Source organism: Sminthopsis crassicaudata, chromosome 3 (genome assembly GCF_048593235.1).
Source record: "Sminthopsis crassicaudata isolate SCR6 chromosome 3, ASM4859323v1, whole genome shotgun sequence".
Classification (NCBI taxonomy): Eukaryota; Metazoa; Chordata; class Mammalia; order Dasyuromorphia; family Dasyuridae; genus Sminthopsis; species Sminthopsis crassicaudata.
The window spans coordinates 284,645,331-284,663,016 of NC_133619.1; the positions used below are offsets into that span (position 1 = coordinate 284,645,331).

Consider the following 17,686-nt stretch of genomic DNA (forward strand, 5'->3'; position numbering starts at 1 on the left):
TGGAGATATCTCTAAAATATATCCCATAATTTATGAAATACTAAGTAGCTCCCAAGCAACAGGCATTAAACAGAATAAAATCAAGACATTATAAAAATCACCAAAGTGTTCACTGCAAAGTGAAGTTGAGTTATCTGGAAAATGTGGTTGTAATTCAAGGTTTGCATGATTCCTAACCTAAGAATAATGTAAAAACAGGTGGCAGGCCAGATATAATTTGCTGATTCTTGATTCTTTTGGGAGGATTGAACTAAATTATTCAGGTGCTCATTCCACTGTGTCTTGAAATTTTTTTCTGATGATGATGATGATTTTTTTTAAGATGGAGCAAAGTGAATTCTAATGCTCTTTTGGATTTTATTTTCTTTTAAATTCACCTTTGTTTAAATGAAATTGCTAAATAATTAAATGAGTACTCTAAAAGGAAAAAAAAAACTTTATTTTACATTATTTAGTAGTATGATAATCAGCTCTCCATTTTTAGAGAAAACATGCCTTTAATGGGACAGAGACAGACACCATTCCATTTATTTTATTTTTTCCATTCTTAAATTCTCTGATAAAGTCCATTCCCTATCTCCCTTATATATCTTCCAGCCAAAGAGAATGGGAAACCGTTTCTAAGAGAATCAATAAATGATACTATGGCTGCCAGAAACAGTGACAGAAGATATTCATTGCCCTTCCACCTCATGTCTGCAACATTCAAAACTCTAGGGATAAAGACTATTACTGAAAACGTAACTTAGTTGTTCGAATCACTATCAGAGTGTTCCTGCCACCTTTTCCTATTCTTTAGAAGAGCGACTTCGTTCTGCTTTTGAAAGGGTAGGGGGAAGGGTAATTCTTCTAGTTAACAGAGATCAATTTGATTGTTAGCCATTTCAGAATGAATTTTCAAACTTGTTGAACACAAGCATACAAATGTCTAACAGCAAGTCAGATAATGTACAAAGCCTCCATTCATTGTGTAGGCAGAAAGGAATGCTGGACCCCGGCAGTTCTCTGAAGAATGTTCTTTTGGCAGCTGCTGCTCAGCTAGAAACAAGGAGGGAAACACATATAAAATGAATTTATAATGTCTCTGGCTTATAATGACAAAATGATAAGGAAAGTTGGCCGTTTAATACAAACTGTCAGTTGCATATTCTAGCCCTCCTCTCCTCACGGTCCCTCCCACATCCAGAGGTCTGGCTACCATCTCGGCAGAGCACAAAGTGCTTGTTTATGATTATTGACTGTTGAGGCCTGTGCTCTGAAATTCATTCTGTCAACAGAATGTAAGCAAAGTTGGCATTTTAAAGCAGGACTGTTTGAGTAGCTTAGTTTCCTCTGGATTGCTATGCAGCAGGATCAATGTTGTAGTCCCCGGTTCAAGCTGAAAATGTTACACAGGAAGACATACCATGTAAAGGTCAGATTTTACTATGATGATGAATGTCTTGATCTATGTATACAAGAGTGATTGGATGCATAGATCTTTTCAGGGCTCTCTGAACTTTTCACCTGCCAAAAGGGGAAAAAAAATATAATGGCATCATTGACTAAAAGCCTTATTGATAGCAAAAACTTATAATGCAAAGGTGAAATGAATAGGAATGGTAAAGTATATGCTGCTATTACATCCTGGTACGTCATTGGGATTAGTGGAACAATGATAATAGGTGGTTTATCTGGAGAGCCAGCCAAAGAGGTCTTATTTTCATTGGAGAATAAAACCAACCACAGTAGTAAATCCTGTGGTTTTATAAAGTATTTTATAGGAGAATTAATATCTTCTTAAAATTTTAGAAGCAGTCTGTTTTGCCCTTGAGAAGGAAGAGAAAACTTTTGAGATTAAGAAATTACAAAAAAAAAGTTTTTACAACTTTTAAAAATTTTTACTTCAAAGTGATTTGTTACCAATTCACAATTATTACTTAATAAAATCCACCATACTAATCGATTTGACCAAAATGAAGAAACGAGCAAAAGTTTGAGGTTTGTGAGTGTGGATTTTACGTTGATTTTCCTGCCGATGGCCCTGATTTTTTAATTCCAGTTATTCTGCTTGTCAATATCTTTAACTGCTTGCTTGCTTTATTTTAAACTTCTTTTTAATAGTAATTCTGGTTTTCTCTCTCCTTCATTTTTTACATAGGATCTCCAGGGAGAAATTGAAGCTCACACTGATATCTTCCACAACCTGGATGAAAATGGCCAGAAAATTCTGAGATCCTTAGAAGGTTCCGATGATGCTGTCTTGTTACAAAGACGCTTGGATACCATGAACTTCAAGTGGAGTGAGCTGAGGAAAAAGTCTCTCAACATTAGGTAGGAATAAATCAAGAGAAATCTCAGAATGGAGTTTTTTAATGGAAAAATTATACCACCCCCCATTTTCACAGCACAAGAATCTAGTTTTATATTTGCTTATGTAGATCATAGAATTTCAGAATGATTCACATTATTTTGAATAAATGAATCATTCATTTGCTTGGTATGGAGATGGCAGCTAAAGGTTCAGATTAGATTAACATGGTGATGTGTTATAACCACAGGAGAGATGCATATTAAGACATTAGTGCATTTAAATTAGGAGCACAGTATTCTGATTTTCTAGAATTGGCTCTTGGCTTATCAGAGGGTTATATAAAAAGCGATAGAATTAACATATAATTAGGCTGGAGATTCTAGTAGCATTTCTTGTATATCAGCCACTGTTAGATTTGTAATGCAAAACAGAGGATATCCTTTTAATATAGCAAGAGTTCCTAAATCAAATGAAAGGCAAGGAGCTAGCAAAGTGACATGCCTTTATTTGGTGTTCTAATACCCTTTGCATGTCATTTCCTTTAAGAGAAATTAAATTCCCTGTGAGTTGTATAGGGGATAGTTCTCTTTAAGTTATTTTGATAAATAGCAAAGAAGAGCTGTAGAGATGAAGTCTAGAATTCAAGATCACTAATTAACTCTTGATAGTGCTGAGAGCTGAAGCATTGTTTCTTATCCTACATTTGTTTGTGCTTTCCCCTATATTACATTTCGTGATCTTTTATTTTCCTAATTCTTCTAGGTTGATAAAGGGCAAGAGTGAGCCATGAAGTATAAGGTAGTTTAAGATAATTTCCAGAATTTTAGTCATGCTCAAATCCAAACCAAAAAAAATTGGGCTTAAAGGTAGAAAGATAGGGAATTGTATTATAAGTCAAAGTTGCATAAGGAAGTACTTTTCAAAAGGCACAGTGTTATTCTTCCCCTACCTCTGCCTCCCGACAATTTTGAAAGTTCATCCTGGAACACTGCCCTTCTGCTTATGTCTCTCCAAGTGGGCTTTCTGAGGTATTCGTTTTGCTTTGCTTTTTTGTTCATTAGTTTTACACCCATGTGTTGGTGGGAGGGCAGAGGGCATCAATAGGGAGCAGAATTCTCAAAGTAATATATGAAATATTAGCTTTCTGTACCACAAACCCTGAGGAAGGTCAGTGTGCATAATGACAAAAAGCACCTTCATAACATCTATCATTAAAAATAAATGAAAGATGTGAGACTGAAAAGATATTAGAAGGTAAAGTAGAGAAAAGGAAGTTTTTGTACTTTTTTGTAGGCAAGTAAAAGAAAGAGGATGTAGCTCTTCAAAGCATTATTTTGAGATGGTATTCCTCAGATACCTTTTCTTTGCTTGATGTGAACTCAATGAAATACAGGATTGAAAAAAGACAAAACAGCATGTCAGTCAAAATAAGGGCTATTCGATACACGAGATTTCCTTCATGCCAGTCACAGTGATTAATTTCTGCTTTCATTAATCAGTCAGAAAATAATCATTTAGCTCATCACTTGTGTTACCCAGTCTAGAATAAGACATTCCAGTCAATGGTTTGAGTTTTAAATAAGTCTCTTTTATATAGATAATAGGCTTTATAAGCAACCATTTATAATAAAAAGAAATAATCCTTCTCATCAAAACAAGTAAATTCACCTAGTCTGACATTTGTAGAAATGAGTTTCTCAGGTAATTCCTAGTGATTGGCAGTGTTCAGATGAGGGAGGCAGAGTAGTAGTAATAAAATGGTAAGATTGAAAAACATTGGGAAAAGATGCGAAAATATATGAGCAATACTTATCAATTTGCATCGCAAATACAGTATTTCTCTTAGTTATTATATAGAGTGAAAAATTACTACAAATTGAAAATAATTCACCTGAAAAAATAGCTCCATGCTTGCAAAACCATTATTCCATTGTTTTACAGAGAAAGTATTTTTGACAGTTTGAAATTTTCTCATTCAAGAAATATAGTAGAAAACAATATTTAATTTTCATAGTTTAGTACTTCTCAGCTCTGTCTCAAACCACAGTTTTTAACTACAAAATTGCCTTTCAATGAGTTCAAATATCTGAATATTTTATTAATTATTAATTAAGTTAAATATTTGAATCCAAATATGTTCACGTTCTTTTTTTTTGACTCTTACGAAGAGGTATTCTCACCCATCCACAAGTTATCATCAAATAGTGCTCAAGAATATTTTCCACTTAATACATCTTCCTTCCTTTCTGTTTCTCCAGTTATCACTTCTTTACTCTGGTCTAAGTTCCAACAGCTTAGCCATGTCCATACCTACATTTTTTTTTTCCACTTCAGTTCATCCTAGACTTTAAGATGAATCTTCTCTAAGCCCCGGTTTCTTTGTGTCAGTCCCTCATTCAAAAGCTTATGCTGTCTCTCTATTGTTTACTTACCAAACTGAAATTTTCTGTTTGCTAACAATCGAACCTTCTCACTCATTCATCCTGTCTCTTACCCCTTCCCACATATATATGTACTTGTCACCAAATCTGATGGTAGATGTTTCCCAGTATGGACTTTCTAACTTGGCCATGCAAGGAAATATCCTTAAAGCTACCATCTGTGTTCCTTATTCACTAATTGTTCACTTTCATGTTTGCATTATTTACAAATAGTATTTCTCAAACTAAGAATGCCTTCCTCTCAATATGTGTGTATGTGTATACACATATATACAAAAGTAAACTTAAATAGATTAAAAGTACCCTTGGAGCCTTCATATACCTATATATCCAAGAATGTACATATAGATATACACAGAGATATATACACACATATATATTTTATATATGAAGCATAATTCAAAATGGAAGCTTCTCCAGATTAATACTCCAAGAGCTTGCTTCAATTGTCATTTTTTTATGATATCTTTTGCATTGCCCTAATTTGCATGTGTTAAGAATATCTGAGATACTTTTAGAGCATGTGTTTATATTTAATGTTTCCAACTGGGCTCAAAAATTCAAAAACTTTTATAAATAAAAGAGTCAAATGCTATAATACAAAGAGTAACCTTAATAGGAGCCAGAAAACTAAGATTTACATGGTGTTTCTCTCATTTACTACATTACCTTAAGTCTTTTCATCTCCCTATATCTCTTATTTCCTCATCTGTAAAAATTAAAAATAAAAAGGAGAGGGGGATGAGACAAATTACTTCCAATTCTAACATGCTGATTTTAATTTAATTTAATGACATACATATGTCTACATATATACACATATATGTATATAAAATCTGGAGCAAATATGTATTTAATAATTATTACTAAGTAGTATCATGATAAGATATATTTAAGGATATTTAAATAGTCAGGAGCTAAAAAATGCCAATTTATAGGATTATAGATTTAGAGATAGAAGAATTTTAAAGATCACCAAGTCCCTCTCTATCCATATTTTATAGGAAACAAAAAACACAAATGTAATTGTTAATAATAAATTGATAATAATCGCTATCATTTCTATCTCTCTAAGGTTTGTAAAGTACTTCACAAGTATTAACTCAATTAATGCTCACAATAACCTTTTGAGGTAGATGGTATTATTGCCATTTTATAGTACAAGAAATATGAGAGAGACCAAGGCAAGTGACTTGTCACACTACTACTACTATTTGAAGAAGGATGTGAACTCAGCTCTTCCTGACTATAAACCAGTACTCTATCTACTATAGAAATATACTACATACAGGAATATATGTGTATAGATGGATAGGTCTGTAAATACAAATACATAGAGCATCATCTAGTATTAAAGTGGAGTATATTTATGTAAATATTTGTATACTTTCCTATTTCCATATATATATATAATGTATATTATATCTATGATCATTGACTTTTGTCAGATACTTCAGAATTTGATAAAAGACTATGAAACATCTTTAAAAGTTTTTAAAGCTTTGCATTTATCTTGGTGGCATATAGCCACATTTTCATGCAATTCCCTATACTGCTGAATGAATAAGGAATTTAATGCTTATTTTTAACAAAGCTAAGTAAAAGTATGGCTGAGAAATTCATTGAGAAAGGACCAGATCTATTCTATGTTACCTGAGAAATTCACAAGATCATTTTGAATTAATTTGGAGAATAAGAAAATCAAAGTTGCTTCATTTTTGTCTCTGGGTCCCCAGTGCTTGGGTGCCCAGTGTCTAGATGAACAGAATATAATGAAATTGTATTACTCAAAGCAAAAGCAGACCTCTTAAGAAAAGATGGCTAAGGAATATAGCTTTTTCTTATTCAAAGGAAAGAAAGCAGGAAAAAAAAATAGAGTCCCCCTTGAGAGATCCCTGTTGGACTTTAATTTTTGAGTTTGAAATTGATGGCCCATTTAAAAATGTCATTCTTATCTGACCTGGATTTTTTTTTTTTTTGACCTGATATTCGGATTCATATTTTCTCTTTATTTTTATGGCCACTTATTTTCCTTAGCTTCTGTCCCTTCTCTCTCTATATTCTTTATTGTAATTTCATTATCCACTGTTGCCCAAAACATTTCCATAGGAACTTATGCCGGTTTTTATAGTGGAACTAAAAAAAGAAAATTAATTTAATATACCAAGCTTTGCTTTAAGCACAGTTTTTTCATATATGATGAAAGCTTTATAAAGAATTTTAAATTGTGTCTACACAACAAAAATAGAAGTGTCTACATAGCATAGACATATGTGTTACCTAAACAGTATAACCTTCCCACTTTCGGTTTCAAAACTTAAGTACCTGAGAAATGACAGATCCTTGATACACCAATTGAGAAATTGCTCATACTAAACCTATATGAAGATTCTGAAATTTTATAGAAGATATTTCTACAGCTCTCTCTAAGGCTCCATAAAACATTAATTTGCACATTTCACATTGACCCTTCAGTTCTACAAGGATTGCAGAAGATTAATGTATATCAACAGAGCAACTATGGTAGGCTGAGGGAGGATACAACTTTTAAGTAGAGTGATAACCTTCCTCCACAAAGCTTATAGATTATAAATGAGAGGCAGAAGCATGCAATATTGAATTCATAGTAGCGGACATGGGTTCAAATTATGACTTCCCTTTAGCTAACTGTTTAATCTAAGTGAGTCATTTTAACCTTGTGACTCAGTTTCCTTATCTGTAAAATGATTTGATTCAACTAGATAACCTCTAATGTTTCTTTTGTCTCTGAATCTAGTATTTATTATGATATCAACTCAGAACACCAGACACAATATTACATGCAATGTATATTAAGAGGATTATAAAACAGATTCTGTTCTCTAAAAAAATAATGGGAAGGTAGAATTATAGAAAATTAAATAGTACCCTGATTTGTCATTGAAAAGCAGAGTTAACTGAAATATTTTACTATTTGTAGGGAACTTCTCTTCCATTTGAATTATATACTTGATAGCCTCTATCACAATGGCAAACACCTTTGACAATATTTAAGCACCTATTTTATGCCTTGTTTACTATTGATAATCATAGCTTCATCAAACAAATTTATCTTTGTTATAACATCTTCAAGGAATTTGTATGATTTTAATATAGATGAGATTTATCTTGTTGAAGCCATAGGGTGATATTTTACTCTGTTGGTTAATATATTTTTAATGTCCAATAGATATTAAGAATAATGAGACAGTTTTTTTATTTGTACCTTTTAACAAGTGTGTGTATCTACAATGCTCTAGTCTATTGTTAAAATCTCACTTCTTCAAATATGAGTTTAATATACATGTACATTATTCTCATTAAGATTTGGTACAAATGATAAAATAGACATATGTACTGATAGTTCTTGATATTTTCTTGTTAATTTTTGAGGACTAGTTGTAACACCCTTGATTTCCCGCAAATGTCTTGAAAACAAATCTTTCAGTGCTCTCAAAATTTGGTTATGTCTACCACAAATATCTTATTTTTTAATTTCTATTTGTGTTTTTTCCCCACTTCCTCAGAAAGGACATTAGGAAAAATAACAGATCTAGCTTGATCTTTGACAAGTCACTTAGATTCTTTAGGCCTCCCTAATTATTAAAATTTAAATAATCTTTAAAGTTCCTTCCCTTCCCTCTGAATATTATTTCTAATTTATCTTATAAATCATTTGTTTGTACATAGTTATTTGCATCTGGTGTCCCTGATTAGATCATGAACTCTATTAAAGCAGAGACTATTGGCAACTTATGTATTGCTATGCCTGACATATAATACATAATCAATGTTTATTAACTATTAACTTTCAGATTTAACATGGTAAGTATCTGTGATTTTTGCAACAAAATAACACACCAGAATTTGCAGAATTATGATATAAATGCCTCAAAAGCTTAAGCTTTTAGAAAATGTCTTCTACACTGTCATTGTTTTATTGACATTGATGTCACTGGAAAGTATCACAATTAACCTGCTGACATTTTACCAAATAAAATGTTTGAGGCCAGTCTTAAACATGTTGAACCACAGTCTATCACCCATCACAGATTTATAGCATCAGGAGAAATTTCAGAGGCCTGATAGATAGTCTAAACCATGCCTGAGCATGAACCAGAGATAATATCTCTGACTGATGAGCATTCTTCTAGCCTCTGTTATAAAATGATGAGAAATTCCCTAGTTGCTGAGAAAGGCAATTCTACTTTAGTACAGTTATCATGGGGATGGAGATAGAGTGAGTACATCGTCTGCTAAACATTCCACATATAACAGTATGGGGCAAATAATGGTGAAAATGGTAATGTTAGGTGCTGTCAGAAAACAACATAGCTCAATGGTCAATATCTCTGATATTTCTAATCTCTGAATTTCTTTTGTGAAACAACAGTACCTAGGGTGGGATGAGGCACTGAATGATAAAATATAAGGTTGGAAATGGTACCCATGTAGTGGATGGTTTGGAATATAAGTCTAAGAAACCTAAACTTATCAAGTGAGAACTACTGAAGAGTTTTAAGCAAAAAAGTACTATGTTTAGATCTCATAAAAAGGATCTGGTCAATATAGGGACAATATAGGTCAATATAGTTATTAGGTAACAACTGGCAGCTAGTAAGAAATGTAAAAAAAGGAAGAATCAAAATAGCATCATTGTTAGTCTTAGAAAAATAGCTTTTTGTAAAGAAGAAAATACAGGAGTGATCTAAGTAATATACAAACTAAAGATTTCTATCAAAACCTATTTTTTGAAATAACATTGACTTTTTGAAAGGTAGGGTATAGAATAATGATAGTGTAGATGACAGAAGAAATCAGGAGGAGGAGGTCTGAGAAAAAAGATAAATCTTGCTTTAGGTACCAGTGGGGTTTTCAGGTTGCACATATCCTGTCGGTAGTTGGATGTGCAGTTCTGGAACTTGGAAGAGAAATCAGGTCTGGAAATATAGCTTGAGGAAGCATCTGTGCAGCAGTGATAAATGAAGCCATATGAGTGAATAAGATTGCCAAATGACAGAAAACAGGGAAGATGACAGAAATTCTAGAGAATATTGACCTTAAGGTGTTGGTAAGAGGAAAGGAAAGCAAAGGAGAAAATATGAAGCTAAGAAGAAAAAATAGAAAAATATGGCATCTCAAAGCCAAGGATGAAAGAAATTCTAAGGTTATAGATAACAAAAGCCAAGGGAATTTGGTGAAAATACTTATCCTTGAGAAACCAGATTCAATAGAGTTGTCAGGGAAGGGGACACAGAATTGAAGAGAGAATAGGAGAGGAGGCAGAGCTAACATTAGGCATAAATAACTTTCTCAAGAATTTGTCTGTAAAGGGGAAAGAGAAATGAATTGGTAACTGAATGTAGTCTTAGTGCCATCTACCAAGTATCTGTCCATTTTCAACATTGACATTATATACTGCCACCCTTTCAATAAATATCAACTCCAAATGTATAGAAATTTGAGGGAAGTAAAGCATAGTGTAAGGTGTAAATTTTCCTTTAAGCTCATGCAGCACTGACACTAAGTTATCAACCAGCATTCCTAGAGGATGATGATCATTCCTGGGACTAATTGTGGATATTCTCAATAGGTTATGTGACTATATTTTTCAGATCTCATCTGGAAGTGAGTTCAGACCAGTGGAAGCGTCTGCATCTCTCTCTTCAGGAACTTCTAGTGTGGCTCCAACTTAAAGATGATGAGCTAAGCCGACAGGCACCTATTGGAGGCGACTATCCTGCAGTACAGCAGCAGAATGATATACACAGGGTAAGACTTTCTTAAAGATAATATATTCAGGAAATATGTTTAGCATAGGAATTGTAGGGAATTCCTTAAATTGAAGAAGCAATGCAAGCTATCATGTGGGTAATTGTAAAAAGCAAACCAACTTACTTGTTATGATATTACATGAGCAAAAAAAAAAAATATATATATATATATATATATATATATATATATATATACACACATATATATATTTATATATATGTGTGTGTGTATGTGTATATTATATATATTTATGTATTTATTCTGATAAGCCTTACAAATCATTAGTAAGAAAGATTTCATGTCACTAGGATAGAAAAAAATAAAATTTATTTTTATTCAAATGTATTTTATCTATATGTGGAACATTAAAATATTTGCTACAATAATAATAGCTAAAATAATAATAATAATAAGTAGTATATCAAGGTCTGCAAAGTACTGTGAATAAATCATTTCATTTTATTCTGACAAAAATGGTAAAGTGATATGAATACATATACACACCCATTTTATAGATGAAGAAACTAAAACTCACAAAAAATTTAAGTGACTTAGAATCAGGAAGAGAATATCTGAGGCAGAATTCAAATTCAGATCTTCCTGACTCCCAACCCAGTAAATCTCTTCTATTTGTACCTACTAATTGTCACATTGTAAGGAATGAAAAGGAAAAAGAAGTTTTTGCCCCTCATAAATCCAAAGAGGGAAGACCTATTTATAATAATAAGCAACTAAAAAAATTTCTAAGTCAACATATTATCAAGGACTGCAAGTATCAATTCACAGTAAGTAAACAAATATTATGGAGGCCTGGTTAGAGAAAAGATTTGAGGGGAAGTAAATCTTGAGGCTATGTGGAGTTTGGATCAATGGAATACAAAGCACTATATGAAAGGAAGAGTTGTGAACAAAAACATGAAGGCATTCTTCAGGGCTTAGCAGAGACTTTATCTCACCTGGTGAGAATTCTTTTTTCTATTTCATGATACAGAGCAAGACCTATTTAAATTATCTTTTCTTATAAAGTGGTATTTTACAGAGTTTAAATTCTTTTAATGTTGCTGTAACTTTAGGGTATTTATTTTTAGTTGTTTACAGCTCTTTAATTGAGGTCAAAAGCAAAATATTGGCTGTAAAAGGGAAAAATTTATGATAAAAGATTTGATAATGGGGAAGGGGGTGGCTGGTGCAGAGGGGCAGAGGGTATGTATCAAAAGCACTTGAATGTAGATTTTCTCACCTCCAGGGCCTGCCACCTTGTTTCTCATACTTTACAAAATAACATTGCTATATAGTTCAAGTTTATTTTCTGAATATTGTATTATGAATTGAGATTTAAACTTTTATTTTATCCTTGAAATTCCTAACACCTGGGATCATACTTGACACAAAATAAATGTTTACTAAATATTTGTTTAATGAATGAACCACCCTGCAAAATTATCCCTTTGTTCTACTTGTAAGAATCCCCAAAAGACAAAAACTGATCCATCCTGTATTTATAGAGATGATAAAATTAAACCCCCTTTCAAAGAACAACCTTTTGATTTGTTTTTCAGTAACAGCAAAGATTTCCACTTAAGCTTTCCAAATTCTTTCACCTAGGACCTTTGTGACCAATGGCATTCATTTGCAAGATAGTTGGGCCTAAGAAAGGGGTCATGATATGTGTTCAAGCACCAAGTGAAGTTAATGGACTTATAGTGGCAATGAACTGGTCTATGGTCAGAAATGATCCAAAACCTTATTATCATCATGCTCTAGGCAACTGCACTAATGGAAAAGAAAAGTAATAAATAGAACAGAAAAGAACAGGATTTTACTATTTACAACCAGAATCTTTTCAAACATATATACAGATATAGATGTATAAATATGTATACCCACCTATACACACATTATATATATATATACACACACACATGTGTGTGTGTGTGTGTGTGTGTGTGTGTGTGTATATACAAGCCTTTCCCCTTATAGTAACCCTTATGCCTTTTACATATTTGTCTCTATCTCACACAGCCTTCTCAAAGACTATCATCATTCCTCAATGTCAAGGATAGAACAATTTAGCAATATGTTTTACTTGCTTTCTTTTACACATTTAAGCAGTAAGTCTTTTTGTAGTTTAATATGAGACCTGTCTACTTACTAATGCTCTTGTTGCCTGTAGAAAAGAACAAGAGATAATCACGAAACTGGGTCACTCTGTCTATTCATCAAAGCTCCCTTGGAAGGAGAGAAGGAAAACAAGAACTGTACAAAATTCTGCCCCCATCAAGTCCGTCTTTGATGGATTTTGTATTTGCAGATTTTTTTTTGTCATACCTTCCAAGAACACCATGAGCTTTTTCCTTCTTAGTAGATTTCTTGATTTGTCAAACAGCAGTTTTTTTGGCTACTTTTAATGTCATGGCAAGTCACTTTTCATCTTAGAATTTCTATCAAAGGTACTTGGTAGTTTATTCTTCCTCCCTAGCCCCTTACCAATTACCACCTGATTTGCCCTCCATTTTTGAGTTCTCACACCTTTCTTTGAATTAGGTAAAGGAAGGACCATTCCATTAAAATGGCAAAAGTTGAAACTGTGATCAAATGTAATTCATTTTCACCTTACTTTTCCATAAACTTGGTAATTCACACAAAACCATAGGTGGTCACCCCACTTGTCAATGAAGATTTGTAGCCAAGATTTATAATAAAATCCTATTTTCAAATCTGTTTTCAAAGGGGAAAATGAATAGTCAAGTCTTAGTTATATTAATGGATGGAAATATGTGCATAAAAATAAAATGATAGTTCCTATGACTAGGCCCAGACTATAGTACCAGTATCCAAGGCAATTCTGTTGGGCATCAGAGTATATTGATATTCTGAGAATCTTTCAAGAAGGAAAGCTCCTTCTCTAATTGGAATGATTCTTAGAAGTCAATAATAAAACAATGTCAACATATAATAAAATGTCTCTAGAAATAATTGAAGCATTGGAAAAGATCGAATCATTATAAAAAAAAAAAAACAAAAAACCAAGAAACATCCTAGGGGTAATGCAATCTAACTCCTCCATTTTTCAGTAAGACAATGGTGGCCCAGAAAAGTTCAGAAACTTGCTTTGAAAGATAACAGAAAATCCAGGTATCAAACCTAAATCCTCTGATACTAAATATATTGTTCTTTCCACTATATCATGATCTCACTAAATTTTGTGTTGGAACTAGAGTAGCCTGACTCCTCCTTATATTTGTTATTTGTCCAACTCAATTGATTAGTACTATAATACTATCCTGTTCAAAAAACAGTTTTTAAATGGACTTCCAATGTTTTACTTGACTAGTCACTAAAGTGATATTTATTATGTCTCTCCTTCTGTGATTAACTTAGGGAGAGTTGAAAAGAAGGAAATCATAAAGGGAATGTCTTCATAAACTCTACATTTGTCCTCCCTAAAATACAAATGGAGATTAAGTCCTAGTGCTGGAAATCCTAGGAAATATTTTGGGGGATTGCATTTTTACTATTGAAATTGTTTGTCATTAGGTTTTCATCTTTTAATTTAAAATCTCTATAATCCTTTCTCTGTAAAACATTAAGGATCCCTCCAAAGATCTCTGAGTATTCAGTTAAGATTTAGATAGAGGTAATCAATATATACATTATTAAAACAGTGGACAGAAAGCCATTATTGAATGGGTGCTGTTGACAAATGGAAAGGCTTGAATAAAGTAGTTTACTTGTTTTTTTGTCAGGTCATATATTATGCACATTCGATTTCCTCTGAAGCTACCACAAAGTGAGAAAGAAGTTCAGAAATTCAATGAAATTATCCTGAAATCTTTGACTGCAAATTATACATTCATTTAGGCTAATTCTAGTATCACTGCTAGTCTGCTTTCTTTGGGCATATTTCAGGCTGTGTGTTAGCTTCTTACATTTCCTTGTTATTGAGTATCATTTGGAAACTAAATGAGAAGAATTAAATTAAAAAACCTGTGCCAAGTGTAATATGAAAAGTATTTAATTCTGAGCACTTCAGTCCTTAGTGTTTTGCTAAATAAACACCCTAGTCCAGCTAATTCATGATATATATCAGAGGCCAAATAGTCCAAACTTTCTTATGAAGAAAAATCTGTTACATCTCCGTCTTCATTTGAAGATTTTTATTGAAAGAAAATCCACTACTTCCCAAAGTCATCCATCCCACTTTTGAGAAACCATAATTTTTACTCCCCTGAAATTACGTTTAGCTTCTCTGTAATTTTGTCCAACCCCAGAGTCAATCAGAATAAGTTCAATGTGTTGGATGCAGTTTATTGATTAGTACTGGTAGTATTGAGGTTACTCCCCTGGTTGGTACTATACCAGCATTCCTAAAAGACTGCAGCCTTCTGAGAAATTCAGTAGTAAATCAATCCAAAGTGTGGCTCAGTTCTGGTCCTCTCTCTGCTCCTGGCAAAAATCTAAATTTCTAAGAAGCAACCAGAACTGACTCAGTTGTTACCAGAAAGTCTTTGTGATTAGTTGAGATCATATGGTTTCATTGTCATTTAAAGAAACCCCAGTTGTTCAATTGTGACTAGTTCAATGTTGGGAATAAAATTCAAACTTGATGCTGGGTTTTTTTGTACCTATACGCTATAATTGTAGAGGGCTGCAGATAGTGGGGGAACACTGGGTGAAGTATAAGACCCTTCAGCCCAGAGGGAACCTGCTGACAATGTCTGGTTTGACTCCCCACCTCCCTAAGGGTTCTCACCCTTCCTGAGAAATCAAGGAGGGCATGACCATCTGTGTTCTACTTGAAGCAAGAGATACTCACAGTAGAGATGCGTTTACATATCAATAGCAGAGTGCTTATAGTTGGTACTTTCACAGAGTGCTGTGGTGATGTAATGCTACTATAATTAACACTTGCTCAGTGGATGTGATGATATAATGGTTCTCTAGTTGGCACATGCTTATTGTGCTGTAATGATGTCATACCAAGGTATTTAAGGGCCTCCATCCTTGACCATCCTGGTGGCTCTCCTGCCTACTTCATCCCTCCATTAAGACTAAGGCTGGTCCTGAGATCCTCCAGAGAGCTAGTTTTGGCTATATTTTGGCATCTGAACAGGGACTCCAGAAAGACACTACAAGTAATATCATCATCATCATCATCATCATCATCATCATCATCATCATCATCATCCCTAACATTTGATTATATTTTGCAAAACTATTCATATTTTGTTTCATTTAATATTCACAGTATCAGTATAATTATGCTATTATTATCCCAATTTATAGATGAGGAGGGTGAAATAAACAGAACTTAAGTGACTTGCCCAGGATCACATAATTAGTAGATGAAATGACACAAGCTCAAATCTTCCTTTCAAGTCCAGCATTCATCTATTATATAACCTAGCTGCCAGAATAAGACTTGGAAAGAACACACAATCAATTAATAAGCATTTTGAAAATACACTATGTATCAGGTACTTTATTGGGTGACAGAGGTACTAATGCAAAACTTAGATAATCTCTGCTTTTGAGATCTTACATACTACTGGTAAAAATATATTACAGGTAAATACATATAGAAAGTGTATAAAGTAAATGAAAAGAGATTTTAATGAAGGACACATTAATAGCTTCCATCTAATTCCATCCTCAATTGCCCATCAATGATATATGTAGATGAAAAAAAAATCCTATATATTAAAAAATGCTGAAGAAGGAAATTTTACCATTTCCATAATGTAACTCATTCCTGAATTTTAAACAATAATTTTATTTCATTGTATCGAGTTAGATTTTTTTTATTAGCTCAAGTGCTCAATAACTATCATCTTATTATCAATATTTTCTCTAAATGCACTAGCCTTCTATTGTTACTCTTGCTGACTAGATACATTTGATAATGCTAGTTCATGCTTTTATTTTTATTTTGGAATAAGTGAATATTTTAGAATTTTGGAATACATGTTGTATTGATTTTTTAAATTATAATTTGAAAAGTATTGTGGCTTTCCTTCATAGCCCATCAAGTTCATATTCAATTAAACCAGCCCACTTCTTATCAAAATCTTGTACACCCTTCTCTCACTATCCCTTTTGCCTAGAATTTGTACTTCCTATACCCCTATATTTCTATTTGTTGACAGTCTTTCCTTCCTTTAAGATTCACACTTCTCTTCTGAGAAATCCTCCTTAATTCTCCCACAAATCACATCTTTACTTACAACTCTCTTTTGATAAGTAGTAAACAGGAAACAGAGAAACTTTTTTTTTCCCTTTCTTCCCACTTCTTGCCATTTTTCATGGTTTTCCTCATCTCTCTAGTTTTTAATTTTTCCTCAGTCACCAGACTCTAATGAGAATTCTGACTTTGCTTTACATTTCTTTCTTTATGTCTTGATACTTTCTCAAATCTATCTGGAAAAGAACATCTCTCCTTCTTTCAAACCCTTCATTCCATCAATCTTTATTTCTTTCAAAGACTTTCCTTTCTTAGGTAAACATTTTTGTCTATGAAACTTCTTGCCTTATGAATTTCCGTCTTACTATCATATCAATATTTTATTTTTTCCTCATGTTTCTCTTTCTTGTTCATTCCACAAATTTCAGTTAAGAATATGGCATTCATTTGTTGTCTCTAATTTTGTTGAGTACAATTACCATACACATTTGACAACAACAAACAATAATAATTCACAAGTGCAAATCTGTTAATAAAATAATGTATTCCTGCAATATGCTTCCTCATCAGAAACTTTCCTACATCCACCCATGATGTCCTAGTAGTATAAGTCCTATGAGAGACATAAACATGAATTTGACGAAAATAAAGTTGTGAACCTAGACAGATGGAAGGATAGTAGTGCTCTTGAAAGTAACAAGAAAGAGAGGAAAGAGGAAGCAATTGGGAACAAAGATAATGAATTCAATTTTGTATTTATTGAGAGTGAGATGCCTTCAACCATCATTTTCCAGAAAATATTAGGGATTTGTTTATTTCTAGGTGAATTCCATATCTTCAAAATCAGAATATGTGAGGTTTTCACTGTGAGCTATAATTAGAAAATAACAGTTTATGATTTTTTTTACATAAATTCACTGTGTAGACTATGTACTGATTTCCATAGCTAGAAAAACCAATGAGTGCATGAAATCTATG

At 32.9% G+C, this 17,686-nt stretch overlaps 1 protein-coding gene across 1 annotated transcript in view; it reads left to right on the forward strand.

The window, feature by feature from the left end:
* Window positions 1-17,686, forward strand: part of DMD (dystrophin) — a 2,117,885-nt gene that overhangs the window by 1,725,884 nt on the left and 374,315 nt on the right. The window contains 2 exon segments of the mRNA XM_074300855.1: window positions 2,141-2,313; window positions 10,368-10,524. Coding sequence (XP_074156956.1) covers window positions 2,141-2,313; window positions 10,368-10,524 — 330 coding nt within the window.